The 15,110-nt window shown below is 47.2% G+C and overlaps 1 protein-coding gene across 2 annotated transcripts in view; it reads left to right on the plus strand.

Annotated features, from left to right (window-relative positions):
• The first annotated feature begins 202 nt into the window (after window positions 1-202).
• LOC126531611 (hemicentin-2-like) overlaps window positions 203-15,110 on the plus strand; it is a 338,274-nt gene continuing 323,366 nt past the window's right edge. Inside the window, exon 1 of one of the 2 annotated variants that reach the window (XM_050179217.3) lies at window positions 203-1,385. In XM_050179217.3, coding sequence (XP_050035174.2) covers window positions 1,292-1,385 — 94 coding nt within the window. In that variant the 5' untranslated portion in view covers window positions 203-1,291. The remainder of the gene's footprint in view (window positions 1,386-15,110) is intronic. The other variant, XM_050179216.3, reaches the window with a different exon arrangement.

Consider the following 15,110-nt stretch of genomic DNA (forward strand, 5'->3'; position numbering starts at 1 on the left):
GTCTCACTCACTCATTCACGCACTCACTCAACGCGTGTGGGTGCTCATTAGGCCGGCTTCGGCGTCGCCCACCGGGACGTCGACCGCAGCGCCCCTTCACGACAGCGGCCGCCCCGACAGCGAGCAAGCAGCGGCAGCGCCTCTGCGCGACTGTTCCGCGCACGCAGCGGCGGCTTCGCTCGCCTGGCGCGCCCCGGCCCACGGGAAAGAGCCAAACTCGCGCGCATCCCCCCGCCGCGTGCGTGTGTCGATGCTCGCGAGGAGCCGCCTCCTCGGAGTCCGGACCCGCGCGCGCCGACGCCTCCTCCGCTGCTCCGCGTCCGTCCCGCGCGGCGACGGCTGCTGCTGGTGGCCCATTACGGCACGAAGAAGGGCGAGAGTGCTTCGTTTCGCTGTTGCTTCAGTCCACCCGTGCCCGTGCGACGTGTGTGAGCGGTTCGCGTGACGTGCGGAGAGCTCCCGCTTGCGTGTGTGTCCGCCGCACCGCCTCGCTGCGCTGTGCTCGACCCGTTCGCTCTATGTGCTTGCCGCCTCGGCCCATCACCTCTGTCCAGTGCACCGTCCGGCCAATGCCGGCGTCGCATCACTAGGATATTCGGACGATCCACACTTCAGACAAACTCTGGTGTGGTGGCCACTTATTATTGTTTCTTTTTTCTCTGGTTCGGAAGTTTCCGCACCCTACTTTTTCTTTTACTGTTCTTCTTTGAGCGGAGCAACAGTTTCTTGGTTTTTATATATATATATAGGCTCAGGAATAAACATGTCGCACATTCGACATTTTCTCAGTGGAATACCGTTAAGGAAGTGAGATAACGTACAGCCACACAAGCTAAAGTGAGAGCAAGTCGGCGGAGATCTAGCGCATCGTCTCGTCACTCCGCAGCACACTGGGGCCAAATGAAGCGTGCTCGCAACCTGGAAACCTGGCCTTACTGACTGCATAGCGGAACGGGGTTAAGCATCGTCTTGCGTACTCGAGACAGTGAGCCCGAGGGACTTCTTCATCGAACACGTCTCGTCAACCGTCGTGGATTTCGCATTCAAGAGACCAGGAATTTTAACCATAGACCGCACAGTGAATGTGAGGTGCCCTTGCACTATAAAAATAATAAGCAGTCGGGAGACGCAAGGAGTGCGCGCACACTGGTCGCCCGGCGACCTCGATTCACCTCGCGTGAGTGTGACCATCCCTACGCTAAAGGAGTGAGCGTTGCTGTGTCGTGTGTGGGTGATCCTTTGGCGCGTCGTCGCTGGATGCGTTGCAAGCCGTCTTGCCAGCATCGCGAACATGCCGGGCTTCGCTGCAGCGACGCACTGGCGGTTGCATCTTGGCTGGCTCGTCGGCTGCTGCCTCTGGATTTCGCGGCCTGCACGGGCCGGTGGTGAGTCGGTCGCTCTTGGAACCAGGGTCGCGGCATTTCGAAGGCTCTCTCTTTAGTTATCTCCTTTCTTCATCTTTTCTTAAGCAGGAATTATTGAATGCCCATTCGTCGAGGCTTTATTGCTCATTGCGTTGCGAGTGATTTACATAAGCTTGAAGGAATGTAATGACTTCATATTTCCAGAAAGAGATACTGGATTACTGCATTTAGAATCACCGGCAATGAGTTTAGAATTCCTGATAATGGCAGAAAGCGGCGGCTTATTTAGTGCGAAATATGGTGTACCAATAGCCGGTGAGATTTTGGCTATGCATATTCAGCACTAGGTCTTGTTGTAGTATAGTCTTTTCCAGGTCACCTGTGGGAGTTAGCTGCTTTCATTTTCTACTATTTATATTAAAATATGCTCAGGCGCTCTTTCTTTCTATTTTTTTTCCTCTTTTTTCTTGTTAGAACGAGTCTCAGTCAACGACTGCTGAAGCAATCCAACGAGTTTTTAATGAGAAACGAAACATTTCACTTGGGAGAGCCGCTTCTTTACAAATGCTGATACGCAGGCTCCTTGACCCCCTTCTCAGCACACTTGGCGCTCGTGGTTTCTCCCTCTGTCGGCGAAAATGCTCTCTCGTTACAATACCGCAGAAGGGCAGTGAACATGAACTATTCCGGTAATTTGAAAAACGATGCCTTATTTTATTTTTTATTTTTCCTCCGGCATCTCTTGACGCGAAGTTGAAAGCCGTTCTTACCATGCTCACAAAAGCTCTTTTTCCCGCCGTTTACAAATAGGCAGGAGCGCGAAGAAGAAACAAACACTCAAGCAAGCAAACAAACAGAACAAAGTTATCAAGACAATGCGCTGCTGGAGGCTTCGCCAATCGAACATGCAACTTCGCTCCTAGGTCTTCTCTATAGCCCTGACGCTGTGCCGCATCCCCGGCGTTTATCGGGTCTTTCTGACCGACAGTGCTCCCTGCGAGCAACTGTTTGTGATGCCTCCGGGTCTATTTCTGGAGGCTGAGCTGTGTTCGCATTTTCGCCTTGGCACCGCGGGACAAACACTCGTTCCTCTTTCCCGAGACCTGCGGTACTGCGGGAGGTGGCGGCGGAGCGCCCGCACAAACCTCGGTGTTTGGACTGCGGTTGCCAAGCTCATGCAGCTTTGAATCTCGAGACTTGAGGGAACAAAAGAAAACCACTCTGCTCTTGCTTTGTTTTTCTGTTATTTCTCTTTGTTCAAGCCTTCTTGATTGAGAACATCAGTAAGGCTGCCTTTATAGCTTACATCGCTAATTCTTTACCTCGATTGCAGGCAACAAGCCCGCTTTAAATGTAAAAATTTGCGGGGAGAAAAAGGAAACAAAACGCTATGCTTACATTCGTTTTTCTTTCTTACGTTTTCCCAGCGTCTTATTGAGGACATAGGCGAAGCTAACCCACGCATTCCTTGTAGCCATTTATAGCTTTTCTCGTAACTTCGTAACAGCACGTCTAGCCGCAAAGTGCGAACAATTTGGATTTTAAAAAAATAGATTGCGCATTTAGTTTATGACTGTTCTGAAAATGTTTACGGAAAGAAGATACCATGAAGTTTTCCTTCGCAGTGGTATCCGTACAACGAGCGATTGCTTCGAATAAGCCTTACAACATACCACAGACATTGCACAAATTGCCTTCAACTTACACGTAGATTTCCGCTCAAGAAACCTATCGTAATAAAATTAGTATTTTCTACGCTCCTTTTGTACTTTTCAAAGACCACATCCGCGCTTCAAATCACCAGTAATGACGCTACGACACGCTTAGCATCTCCAATCAATCATTCCCCACTCGTTGCAATTTATAAACAGGCTAGAAATCACGGTACTGCAGGAAGTCAGCATACATGGAAGTTGTCGATATCGTTTTGCATTACTGAGTGCTGCTTTACAGTGTCATAAACGACTTTTCTGCTAGAATTTCTCTAGCTTCTATACATGGCCTCCTAAATGCGTTATACCATGTTAGCCGCCGATGGAAGCGATTTTTCCCAAAAGTAAAAAATGGGTTATGAATAATAAAACGCCCATGGTTACGCTAATTTCCTCTGTAACAAGGTCTTTTTTTTCCCTTTCTGTTGTGGTCGCTACAATGCCGCTAAAATGCCAGGAGTGAAGCCTAAAATATTAAAGAGTATTCATAGAGACTTGCGTCAGGGTCCTTCTGCGAGGGCGCATGAGAAAGTCTGCCCCTATTTTTTTTAGTCAAATTACGGTTGTAAATGCGACGTCAACATATCCATACCCAGAGGTAGACCTTCTTTGGACCAAGCCGGCATTATCTGCCGGTAGCTCCGCGGCACAGCACCGATGTCAGTTGTTGAACATGGCGGTTGTGTTTCACACGTCCACGGTGTACGAGCAACGAAGTGCGATTCGTTTTCCAATGGAGCAAAGGACGAACGCGCATCGAAATCCACAGGGAAATGCAGCCCACGTATGGGGAAAGGTGTCTCGCTTGGACTCATGCGATGTGGTAGTGTTGTGACTTCGCAAAAGGCCGTGAAGACTTGCACGACAATGAGCATTCGGGGACGCCACGTGCATCACTGACTGACGACAACAACTGGGAGAGTCTGGACCATCCACCATACAGTCCGGACCTCGCCGCTAGTAATTTCCACGTTTTCAGTCGGCTGAAGAAGTTCGTGGCAAGGACCGTGATTCACGTGCAAAGACGAAGTGAAGACAGCAGAGTGGCTCTGGCTCAACAGTCAGCCGAACGAATTTTACCACAGGGACATCTCACAATTAATGCTGCGGTGAGACATATGTCTGAATCAGTGTGGGGACTATGTGGAAGAAATGTAAGATACGTAGAATAGTACGTTATTTGTAATGACCTGTATGTACCTTACTATGGCTAACAAATAAATAGGGACAAGTACTTTTAGATTCGCTCTCGTATAGATAGGTGGGTGTCTCTGAGGTTCACCTATCGAAACGTCGGTAAGCTGGTCTGAGGCACTTTATCGCTGCTTATACAACTTCTGTCACGCAGTTGACTTTCATTTGTGGATCCCCATCTTGAGCTTGGATTATGTGAGCCTATGGCAAGTCACTGCGAAAGAAATGAATGTTTCTTTCCTTTTATATTTCTGTCTTTATTTCTTTATCTCTTGGTCAGTCATATTCAACATCCTTAGTGTATCTTTTTTGCCCGAGTAAATATTTTGCTGATTATTTTGTCGACAGAATGTACCCTTTCATTTCTTCGCTTGCTACAGCCTTTTGGTCACAGATTTGTTGCATTTCATGAACGCGTATTTCATGCAGTTTAATTGAACCTATTATATAACTGCAGGCTTACCTTAACTAACATGAACTGCCAATCACACAGCAGGTAAATCGACTTTGTTCTGTTCCTTTTACGTCGTGTGCGCTCATTGCTCATAGCTCTAAATGCGCTTCTCCGTTTTGAATCAGCGTGAAAAGAAATATATCAGAGTACTTTTTAGCTTATGGTATGATGCCTACACGGGCGAATTGTTTCAGTTGGCTGGAATTTTACCTGTCCACAACCTCTACACTTATAAGAGAGAGAGAGCAAATGATAAATGAAAGGTAGGGAGGTTAACCAGGACTGAGCCCGGTTGGCTACCCGACACTGGGGAAAGGGAAACGGGGACGGAAAGATTAAAGAAAGAAGAGAAAGTCCACCGGGGATATCGTTCAGTCACTCAGTCCGGATCACAGACGCTGACTCAATCCTGTATCTTTCAAATATCGCAGCAGCGCTTTTGTGGCCTTTTGTAGCTGCGATATGCGAGGCCATGGTCCCAAGATCTTGTTCAAGGTGAACGGTTTTCTATCTAACTGGTTGAGAGCTGTGCAGAGTTCTTGTCTTTCATTTTCAAATGGTGGGCAGTAGCACAGTAGATGGTCTATAGTTTCTTCGACACCGCAGGCATTGCACTCGGCGCTATCAGCCATTCCAATTAAAAACGTATATGCATTCGTGAATGCGACGCCCAAGCGTAAGCGGCACAGCATTGTTTCCTCATTACGCGGAAGCCCTGGTAACAGCCGCAGTTGCATAGATGGATCGAGGGAATGCAATCGATGTTGAGTGAAATCAGGTGTGTGCCACTTCTCCAATGTCATACGGTGCGCTAGCTTGCCTAAGTGTTGGGCTGCGTCAGCCCGCGATAAAGGTATAGAAACAAGGGTTGCTCCTTCATGTGCTTTCTTAGCAGCTTCGTCAGCGACGTCGTTGCCGGAGATACCGCAATGGCCAGGCAGCCACTGAAACACGACGTCGTGCCCTTTCGCAATCATGTGATGGTGCATTTCTCGTATCTCCGATACGAGTTGTTCACAGGACCCGCGACGAAGAGATGACAGAAGACATTGTAAGGCCGCCTTTGAATCACAGAATATTGCCCACCGATTAGCCGGTTGGTTGTTAATATAATCTACGCCACCTCGGAGGGCAACAAGCTCCGAACCGGTCGATGCTGTCAAGTGAGAAATCTTGTATCGGATGCTTAGTGATCGTGATGGTATAACCACTGCCCCGGTGGAGCTGGTCTGGGTGGAAGAGCCATCCGTATATATGTGGACGCGGTCAAAGTAGAAAGTGTGCAAACAATCCAGAGCTGCTTCCTTCAAGGCCAAGGTAGGCAGGTCGGTCTTCTTTCTTATCCCTGGAACCGTAAGACGCACTTGAGGTTGTTTTAAACACCACAAAGCTGAGGTTGAACGTGCTGATGGTGTGAAGCCCGATGGTAGGGAGGCACGATGCTTGCTGACCTCGTTGGAGAAGGATGCCTGTGGTCGTCGTTCTGGCAGACAGGCAAGAAAGCTTGATTGAATCCGTGAAATATGACGAACATGGGCCCTAAGCGACTCGGTGCTGATGTAAGTCGTGATCGGATGGTCTTGAGCCATTATAATGGTTCCTGCTGTTGAGGTGCTCCGCGGAAGGCCTAGGCAAACACGTAGTGCCTGTGCTTGCACGCTCTGAAGTTCTCGAAGATTTGACTTGCATGTTTTAGCAAGCACGGGAGAACTATAGCGTAGAAATCCGATAAAGAGTGCTCGATATAACTGTAGCATGGAGCCCACTGACGATCCCCATGTTTTGCCGGCGATGAACTTGAAGATGTGAACAATAGATGTGAGCCTCTTCTTCAAGTGGGCAACCTGAGGGCTCCAAGAGAGGTCCCGGTCAACAATGACACCCAAAAACCGATGATTTTTCTTGTAGCAGATAGGCTGGCCATTGATGTACACTGGATAACCAGACATCGCTTTTCGCGTAAAAGCGACTAACGCACATTTTTCTGTTGAGATGGTAAGCCCTTGTGTCCGAAGATAGTCAGATGCCTGTGTTGCTGCTTGCTGTAGCCTTGCGCGAACCTGCAGGCGAGTGACCGCTGATGTCCAGATGCAGATGTCGTCGGCGTATATTGAAACACTCACTGTTTCCGGTAGGCATTCAGCCAGCCCAAGAAGCGCGAGGTTGAAAAGAACAGGGCTTAGAACACCGCCTTGGGGAACGCCTCGGCATGTGTAGTGGTCGGTAGTCGGACCATCTTCCGTACGCACGAACAAGGACCTTTGTGTCAAGTAGTTTCTGATCCATTGATATACTCGCCCTCCTAGTTCAACTGTCAGAAGCGCGTCTAGAATGGTTTGATGGGAAACATTGTCGTAGGCGCCTTTCACGTCAAGAAAGAGTGCTGCTGATAATCGCTTCCGAGATTTTTGTTGTTCTACAGATGATACCAGATCGATGACACTATCAATCGATGAACGGCCTCGTCGAAATCCCGCCATTGAGTCAGGGTAAATTTTGTTGTGTTCAAGGTACCATTCGAGACGCATGAGGATCATACGTTCCATGAGTTTCCCGACGCAGCTGGCAAGTGCTATCGGCCGATACGATGCCAGTTCGAGCGGTGACTTTCCAGTTTTTAGTAGCGGTACCAGGCGGCTTCGTTTCCATTCCTGTGGGACGACACCATCTCGCCATGAGCTGTTAAAAAGACTGAGGAGTTCTCTTCGTGCTTCTTGACCTAGGTGGCGCAAAGCACTATATGTTATCCCATCGGGCCCTGGTGAAGATGAACACCTACAGAGCGCCATAGCAGCTTCTAACTCTTCCATAGTGAATGGAACGTCCATACTTGTATCTCGTGGACCGGGGATGTCACCTAAAGTCATGTCAAAGACTAAATTTGTGCCGCCGGCGACTTTCGCACAAAAATCCTCCGCAACTTCTATCTCGCGGCGGTTTTCATAGAGAGCAAGGGCGTTGAAAGGGCGTCGTTGCTGGGGGCTTGAGCTAAGACCCCGTAGGGTACGCCACACACGGGATAATGGCTTGCGGGGGTCCAGTGACTCGCAAAAGCATTTCCATCTTTGATCCGCTAGCTTATCCATTCGCCGCTTTTTCTTCTTTTGCATGCGCCGAGCTTCTCTGAGGTCAAGAATTGACTTCGTGCGCCTGTACCTCCTTTCAGCTCGGCGACGTAGTGCACGAAGCCTTTCCAACTCAATGTCATTCTCTGTACGCTTTGATGAATGTGTGAAGCAACGCGTGCAATCTTGCATTGCGTCAGCAATTATTTCTTCTAATTTGCGTACAATACGTTTCTTGCATGTGTCTTCTACACGAGCTTGAAAGACTGACCAGTCGATTTGGCGAGATACAACCGGTAATGCGGCGTCTAATCCATCGATTCTCACATAGGTCGGAATGTGATCACTTCCGTGGGTTTCAATATCGGTGAACCACTGCACGCTCGAAGTCAGGCAACGTGACACAAAAGTCAAGTCAAGGCAGCTGCTGTACGTTGTTCCTCGCAGAAATGTCGGGCTTCCGTCGTTTAGAAGACATAGGTTGTGGCCAGATGCAAAATATATTAGTGTCCTGCCCCTCGAGTTTATCCTGGAGCTTCCCCATATATGGTGGTGAGCGTTGAAATCCCCTGTTATTATCCAAGGACCGGGAGTAGCAGTCATGATATCTTCTAATCTTTTGCTATCAAACTGACTGGTTGGGGATAGGTAGACGCCAATAAGAGTAAAAGACAGCCTCTTCTTTTTCACAGTAACACAGACATATTGGTTACCGTCGTGTGGCGCTACGGGTTGGGAAAAATACGTAAGGTCTTTGCGGATGTAAACCAAAACCTTATTACTTCGGACACACGTGGTTGAAACAAAAGGTTCATACCCTGATAGTCTTATGGAGGCTGATAAGTTCGGTTCACAGATAACCAGTATAGGGAAGTGGTTGTCAAACACGAACTGCCGCAACTCCAAAATACGTGACCTCAAGCCTCTCGCATTCCATTGGAATATGGAGGCACTTCTGACATAATCCCGGAACGATCGCTGTTGTTGTCGATGAGCCGTGGTTCTGCTGTAGAAGCCTTCAAGCACTGGACTTCTGAAGGCTCTCAAGAACCGGATTGATGGCATCCAGCACTTGCAACGCACTTCGAGCTGTTGGTGTCTGTAGCTTGTCCAGGAGAACACGAATAGCACTCATCAGAGAGCTTATCATGACAACAACTTGTTGATCCTGGTCTGACAATTTATCAGGAACAGATGAGGTATCCCTTGCTGTAGAGCTCTGATTTCGCTCAGTAGGGGCATGTAGCCGCGGGAGTGCAGGCCAAGCGTCAGCAGCCGTGCTGTTCGATGCACCTGTGTCCTTTGAGCTGACTGCGTTTGGCCGGGGCGGAAGAGCGGGTGGTAATGTCCGCGGCTGGCGTTCTGCAGAGGCTTTGGAGGTTCTTGATCGACGTCGGCGACGTGATTGTCGTCGCTTAATAGATGCTGCTGCTTCTCGGTGAGACGAGTGGTCTCTAACCATTTTTTTCAATATTGCCATTTCCTTTCGTATCAAAGGGCATTCCTTCGAGGATGCATCGTGAGGGTCGCTACAGTTTGTGCACTTCAGCACATTGGCCTTGCACGTGTTAGTGGTGTGGGGCCCAGTGCAGCGAGAACAGACGGTAGTGTTCTTGCACACACTACTCACGTGTCCAAACTTCATGCATTTCCAACACTGCAGCGGTTTTGGTATAAATGGGCGAACTGCGTGTCGAAAGTGGCCCACTTTTACATGCGATGGGAGGGATTCGCCCTTAAATATGATCTTCACACACCGTGACGTGCCGAGACGAAACGCGTTTGTGATGACGGTGTTTTCGGTAGCCGGCTTGATTAAGATCGACAGATCGGAGTCGACAATGGTCTCGTCAACATCATAAATTACGCCAGTACTGACTTGTTTGCCCAGCGGAATATGAGGGCGGACTTTCATCCCGTCAAGTTCCGTGACATTGCGCAAAGAATCCAACGCAGCTGCGTGTTCTACGTCAATCGCAAGGACGTTCTTACGGGTGTTCACTCTGATGTCTTTGATTTCATTCGGAACTAGCGCCTCTAGATGTGAAGACACGGCTTGCCTGTTGAGGCGTCTCAGGTTGTCAGTGGCGAGAACTGGCGCGAACAGGATGGTGAGCTCCTCGGTATTGCGCGAAGATCTCACGGTGGACTCACTCGAATTCGATGATGCGCTGAGAAATCTTCGCTTTGCTTTACGACTCCGCACCAGCTCGAAGGTGTCGTCACAAGAATCTTCACCGCTGACATAGTACTGCATCGTGTCGTCGCTGTCAGTGTCGCTCTCGGTGCCGTTGCGCTTCCTGGAGGCAGCCGTCGCGGGCACTGCCGAGTCCGGCGGACGCGCGTGAGACTCCATCTCCGTCGCAGTTAAGGAGGAAAGAGCAGTTCAAGGCAGAGTCCAAGAAATTCACAAAATGAGTAGAGCTGGAAGACTACTAGGTGCGACTAGACGTGAAGTGAACGAAAATTGACATTTTCTTCATGATCTTTCACACATACAGCAAAACATTACACCACTTAATACACGATATAAAGAGATGTGGATAGTGATAACCCCGAAACAAATTATTCCAAAGGTAAGTTTTCCTACATAATGCCTACACTACTTATTGAATATATGAAAGCTGGTATAGATTTTCTGCACTGTACACCGATAAAATTGTGAAAACTGCATATGCTAGGTTCTTAAATTGGATTGCTTCTCTGGTTACTCTTATACTTGTTCTTGTGCTTTGTATGTTTATGAAACTAAGGTACCCCCTGGGATTCTTTTTCTTTCTGTATGCGGCATGTTATTGTAATTGCCACTGCTGACTGTTTTGTGGAAAGTGTGGACCTTTGTCAATCTGACTCTAAGGAGAGCTGCTTTTACCTACAGCTTCCTTTATCAGTGTTGTGATGAAACGTAAACATTATTATTATTATTATTATTATTATTATACTATTATTATTATTATTATTATTATTATTATTATTATTACTTTAAAGCGCTTGTAAGGTATTTAAATAAATAAATAAATTTAATATGGTCATCCAGAGCTCCTCTTCGGGGACAGCAGCAGTGATGTAAAAGGAAGTGCTGGAGCCTTCTGTGTCTGGATAAATCAACAGCAATGATTTTGGTTTCCCCTATCGGCTTTGCATTTGTACATGAGACATTGCCGCCTTTTTGCCGCTTACGTTTGGGCGTCGCATTCACAAATGCTTATGCATTTCTGATTGGAATGGCTGATAGCGCCGAGTGCACTGCCTGCGGGGTCGAGGAAACCATAGAACACCTACTGTGCTACTGCCCATCTAATGAAAATGAAAGGCAAGACCTCTGCACAGCTCTCAATCAGCTAGATGGAAAGCCGTTCACCTTGAACAAGATCTTGGGATCATGGCCTCGCATATCACAGCTACAAAAGGTCACAAAAGCGCTCCTGCGATATTTGAAAGCGACCGGATTGAGTCAGCGTCTGTGATCCGGACTGAGTGACCGACTGATATCTCCAGTGGACTTTCTCTTTTTTTTTAATCTTTCCGTCCCCCTTTCCCTTTCCCCAGTGTAGGGTAGCCAACCGGGCTCAGTCCTGGTTAACCTCATACCTGTCATTTATCATTTTCTCTCTCTCTCTCTCTCTCCGCCTTTTTGAAAAACATTGGCTGCATTCCCTAGCGAAGAAAACCTTGTAACTTGTAGGTCCCGTTTTACAGTTGAAGTGAGAATAACGTTGTTTGGTATGGAATCATTTCTTGCGGTTTGTACATTTAGGTTCATATTACTTCTGATCACTGATGAAGATTTCTGACATTTAGGTTTTCATGTCGAAATGCGTGGAGCTTTATTATTTATTTCGTTCGTTTTCTTTTCATAGTTATAACTGTGCTATTCCTTCGCTAACTCTCAAGAACGCCCGTATCACCCTTCTGCAACTCTCCTTACGTACTTATTTGCGTCATGCTATTACTGCACGTGTTCATTACTGATTACTACACAATGACACGTCGATCTGAAGATGATACATGTTATCCCAGCGTAACTGGTCGTCAATAACGATGTGATAAAACATACACATTTCTTAACGTAGCGCACATTCTACCGGAATCTCGCGTGAAAGCGCATAAAGATAATGCGTTCCTATTGATCTAGTCTTCGCGTTTCAATTGCTATAATGCCTGATGAATTAATACCGTAGATAACACTTTCCTGGTTGTCACTACTGCCGGCTAGTGGCCCCCTGGCCTCCGCCAAGCTGTGAATATATGCTTGTATGTTTTTTGCCATAGGAACCGTCACCACCCTATATTTTTGCATGTGCTGTGAACACATTTTAAACTTCAATTCGCGGACACAATAAGCTGGCCTATTTATTTATTTATTTATTTATTTATTTATTTATTTATTTATTTATTTATTTATTTATTTATTTATTTATTTGTCACTTTGAGACGCGCAGCACATGTATAACGGGCTATTTCTGGATATACATCTAAAGCCAATAGTTTTCCCGACTGGGCCGCAACACATTTAGACAAGTTCACACTGATCGGAATGCAGAGAAACACGAAAGAACAAGGCTATATTTCCTTGTTCCGTTCACTGCAGAGGTGAACAAAATATCCTTCGGGGAAAGCCTTTCCCTGAACGCAACTCTTTGTTCCGCAATGTTCATTGATTTGCTTCGCTTGAAATGTAGTTCTTATTTGCCTCGCTGCTATCGTAGAGTTTTAGGCAGCTTCTATTAAGCAATGATTAGTAATGTCGCACGCCTGCCTCCTGTCAGATTCGCGGTTGGGTGCTGTTCATTTGAAAATAAAGTTGCAGCAAGGACAAAGAGCAAGTTCATACCATCGATAAGTGCTGCATACGAATGCGAAAGGTTATGCGTACGCAGCAATGCCGCTATAATGTGAATTCGGCGATTGAAGTCTCCGTGACGTCATATTAGCACCATAAACTTGAGAATGAGGCCGCTCACTCCGCCTGTTCGATTGGTAGTCTCTGAGCTTTTGATCAATTGGCGTGTGCCTCACTAACAAACTTCTCGAGATTATAGGACTCCTAGTCGTGAAGAACGCTTTCATCTCCCCGTTCCATGTGACTTCTTCATGTAAAAATAAACCGCATCCAACAGACAAGACTAGAGCATTAAAGTGTTTTGTAAAAGCGCTTGCTGTTTCTTTCCTTTTTTTTTCCTTTTATCACCATGAGTGGAGGAGGGGGTGGCATTCTGGGAGACCTTTTCTGCTCATCCAGACAAGTGCTAGAACAGTCAATCTTTAACAAACCTTTTTCAAGACATACAATGAGAGAATAAAATATGGCCTGCGACGTCAGAACTATATGGCATGCGCCGATCTTATGCACTTCGTTGCGGGTTCGTTTGGTTACTCTTCCTTTCTCTACTTCCAGGGGGGTTCTCCAACTCAAGCAGCTTGCTACTGTAAAGGGAAATGCTTGAACCTGCGAACGTTCCTTAATGGAGGAGGAGGACACGATGGTGTAAAACTGTCGGCGGATCTAGCCTCACATAAACGTAAAGCGCTAGTCTCCCTGATCGCAACAAACACTGTTTTGTCGGGCTGGTTTGACAGACACATTGGTTAATGGTGAGACGGTCCATGCATAAGTACCATAAGAACATAAGTAACAGCTTGAGTACCGCTACAAGGGAAGCAACAAAGGCGCTAGACAGCGCATTTTCGCTCAGTTTGACAGCTTAATAAGACTGGCCGCTAGGCTTATACCAAGTTTAACCACGCGCTCCAGACAGCTTTACTTTGGGTCTTTTTATACGCGCAAAGGTACACAAGAAATGCGGCGAGTCAGGTTTTCAGGTTAGATAGAGTAGGTATAGAAGCGATAGAGGAGGTAGCTGAAGGTTTGTTCTAAAATAGTCGGCGCGAGCAGCAAATCGACAGGTCAAAAATTCGTCACAAAAGGACCTGTCAGGAAGCGGAGGCCAACCGCGTGGTTTAAACGGCACAACAGATGCGCCGTGGCGTGGAGCTGTTGATAAGGCCTGTGGAGGCGCTGCTCTCGACAATGAATGCGGCTCCGATATAGACTTGGCTGAGCCACTTGTCAGCCGCCAAGCGACGCGCGCTTCCTGTTCGCGACTCCCTTTATTGCATTTCTTTTCACTTGCGCAAAAGAACGACGCTTGGTTCCCATTCGGCGCACCGCCGCCTTTGAGCGCAAAGCGGAAAGCTGCGACCGATCCAATGTTTGTCACCCCTGGCGCCATGCCCGGTTCAAATCACGCCTCTTGCGATGGCGACGCGCCGCCTTTCAATACTCGAGAAATGCGCATCCCATGCGGCTTGATATGGACGCTGTTCGGACGCCGTAGTGAGGCCGTCTGCGCGATGGCCTGACAAAAAATAAAAATATAAAAACAAATATGTACAGAAAGGGGAGGGGGAAGACTGAGTAACGAAACATCCCCGGAATACTGTCAATATCCTACCTCGCCTTGAAAAAGACAAGTCTACTATATGTCGCCTCGAAAAAAAAAGTTCACTTTTCGAAACGCCGGCTCCTGCTTTTACCTCGTTCTCGTTTTCGTCATGGTCTTGAATTTTCATTTCCCGCCTTCTTCGTGCTCTCCGCTGTGCAACCGTCGTTAACGACTGCTTCAAATATAGTGTTTTCTCTAGAGCGGTAAAACAATGTAATTCTCTACCATGCTGTTCAATGAAGGTGACGTCAATTGATGATTTCACAAAGTTTATTAATGCTACGTATCTTCGCGATGACTGATTTTCTGTCTCGCTTTCCGTTTCGTGTAATGAACTCCCTACTTCGTCGTAACTACATATGGTTAACTTTCTCTCTCCCTCTCTCTCTCTCTCGTCGTCTTCTTTGTCCTCGTCAATGTATTTCCTACATTCATGTATTTGAAGCGTACGCATTTTTGTAGTAATGTCGACCGTACGCAACGTGATCTGATATACGAGCGCATGCCCAAATATACGATGTCACTCGGTAAGCTAGGTATTTAGATAAAACAATGTGCCAATTTCTGTCTCCCTCCATGTATCACATAATAATTTTTCTAGTATATACTGTCACCGCAGAGCGCAGTGTAGGGTAGCAAACCAGATCTTCCCCTCTGGTTAACCTCCCTGCCTTTCCCCTTTCCCCCTCTCACTCTTCTAGTATATAATTCATCTGTTTCATATGTTTTTTTTTTTCTGTTTGGCAGCTACTAGTTATTTATTTTGTGTACGATATGCATATCCCACTCCTGTAATGATCCAGCACTGGGCTGACAGTGCCAACAATTGAAGTGAAATAAATCAAATACCAGTAATATTACAAAATATGTTCACA

Source organism: Dermacentor andersoni, chromosome 5, assembly GCF_023375885.2.
Source record: "Dermacentor andersoni chromosome 5, qqDerAnde1_hic_scaffold, whole genome shotgun sequence".
NCBI lineage: Eukaryota > Metazoa > Arthropoda > Arachnida > Ixodida > Ixodidae > Dermacentor > Dermacentor andersoni.